This window comes from Rhinopithecus bieti, unplaced genomic scaffold (assembly GCF_001698545.2).
Source record: "Rhinopithecus bieti isolate Rb0 unplaced genomic scaffold, ASM169854v2 scaffold_39768, whole genome shotgun sequence".
In the NCBI taxonomy this organism is placed as follows: domain Eukaryota; kingdom Metazoa; phylum Chordata; class Mammalia; order Primates; family Cercopithecidae; genus Rhinopithecus; species Rhinopithecus bieti.
The window spans coordinates 277976-284873 of NW_016816278.1; the positions used below are offsets into that span (position 1 = coordinate 277976).

At 36.7% G+C, this 6898-nt stretch overlaps 1 protein-coding gene across 1 annotated transcript; it reads left to right on the forward strand.

Moving 5' to 3' along the window:
* Positions 1 to 253: 253 nt before the first annotated feature.
* LOC108516990 (probable methyltransferase-like protein 15) lies at positions 254 to 1456 on the forward strand. Its single transcript, XM_017854777.1, is given in 1 exon segment — positions 254 to 1456. A coding segment is annotated over 1 exon segment (1203 nt).
* The last annotated feature ends 5442 nt before the right edge of the window (positions 1457 to 6898 follow it).

Consider the following 6898-nt stretch of genomic DNA (forward strand, 5'->3'; position numbering starts at 1 on the left):
CTCACCAACCATCTGCTGCCTCAGGAGACTCACCTAACACATAAGGACTCACATAAACTTAAAGTAAAGGGGTAGAACAAGGGATTTCATGCAAATGGACACCAAAAGCAACCAGGGGTAGCTATTCTTATATCAGACAAAACAAACTTTAAAGTGGGCAAATTCAGGATCTCCGGCACTGTAGTGGTAGTCGCTGGCCCAAGTTAGAGGCCAACTGAGAAGTCTTTGCGCCTCAGATTTGCTGACCTACAGAATGCTTCAATATCCATATTTTTGTGGAATGTATAAAGAATATCTTTCATGTTGGTTAGAACCTGGCATACCTAATTTAGGTGTCTGGCCAAAAAGCATACACACTACAGCAGAAGAATATAAAGAATATGAAGCCCAGGAGCAAACAGATCAAACTCAAGCCTGGGATTTAAACGGATCTCAAGATAGAGATTTTGAAACTATGGCTAAATTACATATTCCAGTAATGGTGGATGAAGTTGTTCATTGTTTGTCACCACAAAAAGGACAGGCTTTTCTAGATATGACATTTGGTTCAGGAGGGCACATAAAAGCCATTCTACAGAAGGAGTCAGATATTGTTCTGTATGCAGACAAAACAGCTTATGCATTAACTGAACATCTTTCAGAGTTGTATCCTAAACAAATCCGAGCTATGCTGGGCCGGTTCAACCAGGATGAAGCCTTATTAATGAAAACTGAAGTGCAGCCAGGGACTTTTGATGGAGTTCTTATGGATCTTGGGTGTTCCTCCATGCAACCTGATACTCCCAAAAGAGGTTTTTCCCTTCAGAAAGACGGCCCCTTAGACATGAGGATGGATGGTGGCAGGTACCCTGACATGCCCACTGCTGCTAATGTTGGGAATGCTTTAGATCATCAGGCACTTGCATCTATCCTAAGAAAATATGGGGAGGAGAAGCATGCCAAGAAAATCGCTTCAGCACGCAGCATCTACCCCATCACCAGAACCGAGCAGCTTGCCAGCATCATTGCAGGAGCATTTCCTCCCTCTGTTATTTATGCAGGAAAAGACTTGCTACAGTGATCTACTCATATTGCCACCAAGACTTTCCAGGTTCTTCACATATTTGTGAACAATGAGCTCAATGAACTCTACACAGGACTGAAGACAGTTCAGAAGTTTCGGAGACCTGGTGGTCGCCTTGTTGCCCTCTCCTTCCATTCACTAGAGGATCGCATCGTCAAAAGATTTTTGCTTGGAATAAGCATGACAGAAAAGCTTAACCTCAGTGTTAGACAGCAAGTGATGAAATCATTGCAACTGGGTTCAGATCATGAAAACATGGAAGAATTCTCTATGAGAAGAGCTCCTTTAATGTGGGAACTGATACACAAGAAGGTACTTAGTCCACAAGATCAGGATGTACAAGATAACCCCAGAGGGTGCTCAGCCAAGCTTAGAGGAACTATCAAATTATAAGTCACCATCATCTTATTCTTCAAAATTTTTTTTCTCACAATTTCTCTCATCTTTACTCGTGTTATGTTCCTGAATGTCTTGATATAGGTTTAAGTGTGGGACAGTCTGAAAATTGATAGCATTTAGCATTTTTTTTCCCTCAAAAAGAAACTGTAGGAAATATTACCATGACAAAGTTCCACTCAGGGAGCAGAAGCATCTCAAGACTGGAAAAATGTATTAATCTCTGCATCATATTGGACTCTTGAAATGCAATCCTTCCTCTGGCCAGGGAATTTTGTTTAAATAATACTATGTTGTATTTATCTAAATATGTAAACTCAACCTGTCAAATCATACCTGCATGTCCTAAATTTTGAAGTTAGATATTCGAATTTGCAACAGCCTTTGTCTGGCTCAAACAATGATCATTATGGATGAATTTTAATGTCCCTACTTGTGAATAATTACTGTAGCGTTCTCAAATTTAGGCTTTTTACAAATTTTAAATTTTAAAATATTAGTTTAAATACATGTTATACTGATAAAATTTCATCTTTCAAATTTTAGTCTATTATTTTAAAGGGATTTTTCCATATGATATGGGCCATTTTGTTTGTATATCTCAAGGTAAACATGTAAAATCCTTACAAAGAATTGTTTCACAAAACTTATATTTCATGTCAATTGTATTTATTTTAATAATAGCTCACAATGCCTTTTGTAAGTAATAAAGTCTCTTATTACAATCTTGTATTTTTTAATTGAGCCAATCAAAATAATTCAGCCAAGTCTATTTGAAATAGAAAACTATCTATTTAATATAGTAAAATCAATGCTCCCTTAATGTTGTTACAAAGATATTGTAACTGTAATAAGGGTATAAGTTTATTCAAGAAAAGAGTACTTGGTAGAAGATTCTTTAACAAATTGATGAGATTGATTCATAATTCACATGTCAACTTTTTATAGTAATATGTACTTCTGATTTATTCAGTAATTCAGCAAGTACTGAACTTGTCATTAGAAAAGCAAAGGTAAGTACAATATACATGGCTCACAATACATGTCCTATAGAGTTTATTAGAGGAAAATTATGTTAGTTATAACCACAAAAATCAATATAAAATGGACACAGTGGTAAATACTACAAACAGGTCGTATATGGTACTGTAAGAACATCTAGTAAGGATTTTATCCATTGTCAGAAATGAGGTATGAGAACATGATACTTGAATTGTGACCTGAAAGATGAGTTGGAGATAATTAGTCAAAGAGCACATGGGGGTATGGAAGGGGGCATGTTGATTAACCATACATAGAATTAAATGTTCTCTTAAATAGTTATCCTTGAAATCATATTTATACTATTAATTTGCTCAGTGCACTTTTTTCAAATACAGAAAAAAGATTTTCCACTATAGTTACAAATGTTTGGTTGGTGAATCCAAGTGAATGAAATATCAACATAACTGCAGGGGCAAAATAGATAAGAATTAAATACATGAATTTTCCTCAGACTTATTTTATCTACCTCTGTAATATTTAACTTTAGTACCCAGGCTTGTTTACTACTTCTGCTTTAGAGGCTTTATTTAAATCTGAACAATCCTACAGGGAAATCAGAATTCGAAAAAAAGTCTGGAGAACAATATGGTTGAAAGAGAAACAAGAGAATGCACCTAGGTGAATTCCCTGAATCCTACTTGAACAATATATAAATTTCTCTTTGCATATAATACATGTTTGTGAATGAGACATATTCCCAAAAAATTCTTATCTCTGTATGTGATTGGAAAATAAAAGATCATATTTGTATATTCAACAATCTTTCACCTATTTCTTAAGTCATTTTTTTCATCCAGTATAATATGAGAATTACTTTTATGTTAAATAGAAACTGAAGGTACTGGGTTGAACAGTGTCATCCCCAAAATTCATCTACTTCCTGGAGCCTCAGAATGTGACCTTATTTGGAAATACTGTGATTGTGGTTGCAAGTAGCTAAGATGAGGTCATATTGGAGCAGGGCAAGCCCTTAATCCAACATGACTCATGTCCCTTATAAGAGAAGATAGGTCGGGCATGGTGGCTCACGCCTGTAATCCCAGCACTTTGGGAGGCCAAGTCAGGCAAATTGCTTGAGGCTTAGGAGTTCTAGAGCAGCCAGGCCAACATGGCGAAAACCCATCTCTACTAAAAATGTAATTAGCCAGGCGTGGTGGTGTGTGCCTGTAATCTCAGCTACCCAGCAGTCTGAGGCACAAGAATCACTGGAACCCGGGAGGTGGAGGTTGCAAGGTCACACAACTGCACTCCACTCTGAGCAACGGAACGAGACTCTGTCTCAAAAAAACAAAAAAACAAAAAAAGAATGAAAGAGAAGATAGAGACACGGGAGAATGCCACATGATGCTGGAGGCAGAGATTGGAGTGATACATTGTGGGAACCCTCAGAAGATAGGAAAAAGGCGTGGAATAGATTCTCCCTCAAAGTTCCAGTAGTTGCCAACCCTACTAACATGATGTTGCACTTCTAGCATCCAAAACAGTGAGAGAATATATTTCTGCTCTTTTAAGAAACCCAGTTTGTGGTAATTTGTTATAGCAATCCTAGGAAGCTAATACTCTGACAGAAAAAAATCTTGAATAATGTGCATGAAAAAAAATCCTTTAATAAACACAAAATTGGTTTCAAAATGTTTTCATGTAAAAATAAATTAACTTTTCTGTAATTAGACTGTGTTTTATAGTAATTCTTGCCTGCTTCTTAGTCTTTGTTGTTGGATACATAATAAAATACATGAATGAGTTTTAAATGGTTAGCTTTGGAGAATGGTTTTAGGAAGTTCATACAGTACACAGAAATAAAAGCTAACGTTGCTATGAATGTGCATTACTTTTCTAATAGTTCTGAATCTCTGTCTTGACTGCCTTCTATGAATCATTTTAACATAGTATCAATGTCATTGTGTAGTACATCAGTTCTTAACAGTTTTTAGTTCATTATTTACCACAAAACTTTAAAGCAACAATGGTTAAAAGAGACAAAGAGGGACAGTATATAATGGTAAAAGGCCTTGCCCAACAGGAAAATATCATAATCCTAAACATATATGCACCTAATACCAGAGCTCCCAAAGTTATAAAACAATTACTAATAAACCTAAGAAATGAGATAGACAGCAACACAATAATAGCGGTGGGCTTTAATACTCCACTGACAGCACTAGACAGGTCATCAAGACAGACAGTCAACAAAGAAACAATGGATTTAAACTATACCTTGGAACAAATGGACTTAACAGATATATATAGAACATTTCACCCAACAACTGCAGAATACACATTCTATTCAACAGTGCGTGGAACTTTCTCCAAGACAGAGCATATGTTAGGCCATAAAAAGAGCCTCAATAAATTTAAGAAAATTGAAATCGTAACAAGAACTCTCTCAGACCGCAGTGGAATAAAACTGGAAATCAACTTCAAAAGGAACCTTCAAAACCATGCAAATACATGGAAATTAAATAACCTGCTCCTGAATGAGCATTGGGTCAAAACGAAATCAAGATGGAAATTTAAAATTCTTCGAACTGAATGACAAAAATGACATAACCTATCAAAACCTCTGGGATACAGAAAAGGTGGTGCTGAAAGGAAAGTTCAGAGCCCAAAGTGCCTACATCAAAAAGCCTGAAAGAGCACAAACAGACAAGCTAAGGCTAGAGAACTAGAGAACTTAAGGAACTAGAGAAACAAGAAAAAAACCCAAACCCAGCAGAAGAAAGGAAATAACCAAGATCAGAACAGAACTGAATGAAATTGAAACAAACAAACAAACAATACAAAAGCTAAATGAAACAAAAGGCTGCTTATTTGAAAAGATAAATAAAATTAATAGACCATTAGCAAGATTAACCAATTAAAGAAGAGAGAAAATCCATATAACTTCACTAAGAAACTAAACAGGAGACAATCTAAGGTCACACCTTAAGGAACTAGAGAAACAAGAACAAACCAAACCCAACTCCAGCAGAAGAAAGGAAATAACAAAGATCAGAGGAGAACTGAATGAAATTGAAACAAACAAACAAACAATACAAAAGCTAAATGAAACAAAAGGCTGGTTATTTGAAAAGATAAATAAAATTGATAGACCATTAGCAAGATTAACCAAGAAAAGATGGGAGAAAATCCAAATAACCTCACTAAGAAACGAAACAGGAGATATTACAACTGACACCACTGAAATACGAAAGATCATTCAAGGCTACTATGAACACCTTTATTCACATAAACTAGAAACTCTAGAAGAGGTGGATAAATTCCTGGAAAAATACAACCCTCCTAGCTTAAATCAGGAAGAATTTGATAGCCTGAACAGACCAATAACAAGCAGCAAGATTGAAATGGTAATTTAAAAATTACCACCAACAAAAAAAAGCCCAGGAATAGATGGATTCACAGCAGAATTCTACCAGACTTCAAAGAAAAAGTGGTACTTTTGACACTATTCCACAAGATAAAGAAGGAACCCTCCCTAATTCATTCTATGCAGCTAGCATCACCCTAGTACCAAAACTAGGAAAGGACATAACCAAAAAAGAAAACTACAGACCGATATCCTTGATGAACATAGATGGTAAAATCCTTAACAAAATACTAGCACTCTTCCAGTCTTTGGGAAGCTGCTGATGACAAAGCAAAAACACCTCACTGTACCCCAGGACTCCAGGGGCTACATTAGGAGAGGGTAACCATGTCAGATGACCTGGAGAATGATCACAAAATTGGGCAATTATTTGACCAGGGCATTTTTAGAGGGCACCTACCTTGCAGCTTATCAAGGATGTATGATTCTATATAATGAATCATGTACCTACTAGCAGGCAGAACTTCTAGGAATTCCCATGATTTATATAAAAGACTATCGACACTTCCAAGCTGTGATCTACCCAAGCCCTTGGCCCACTCCCTCAAGGAGTTTGGTCTGTGAGAGAGACCCACACATCCTCAGGTCCTGGTCTCCCAGCCTCAAGAGATTCTGCCCAAACACCAAACTAAAACCATTTTGTACATTCATTGCCAGATGTCTGATGTCCTTAAAAGTGTATAATTTTCAGCTTTTGTGGCTGAATCCTTAAATGGGCTCTTGATTTCCATAGTCTTTGAATTGTAACAAGATTTCAAAGGAAGAGATCTCCACATCGAGGGTTTGAGCACAGTTTGAAAGGAGTGCTTAGTTGCAGCCATTAGTCCACCAGCAGGAAACTAGCAGGCTGCCATCACATGCAGCCCCACATTAGCAGCAAATGTAGGTTCTCAAGGGGAACACTAGGAAAACATTATTCTACACAGAGCCTGGGATTACTGCCTGTGTTGTAATGCAAAATAGAATCTGTGAAAGGAACAACGCATGGGTCTTAAATCCCTGTCTTAAAAAAGAATCTCAAAAAAAAA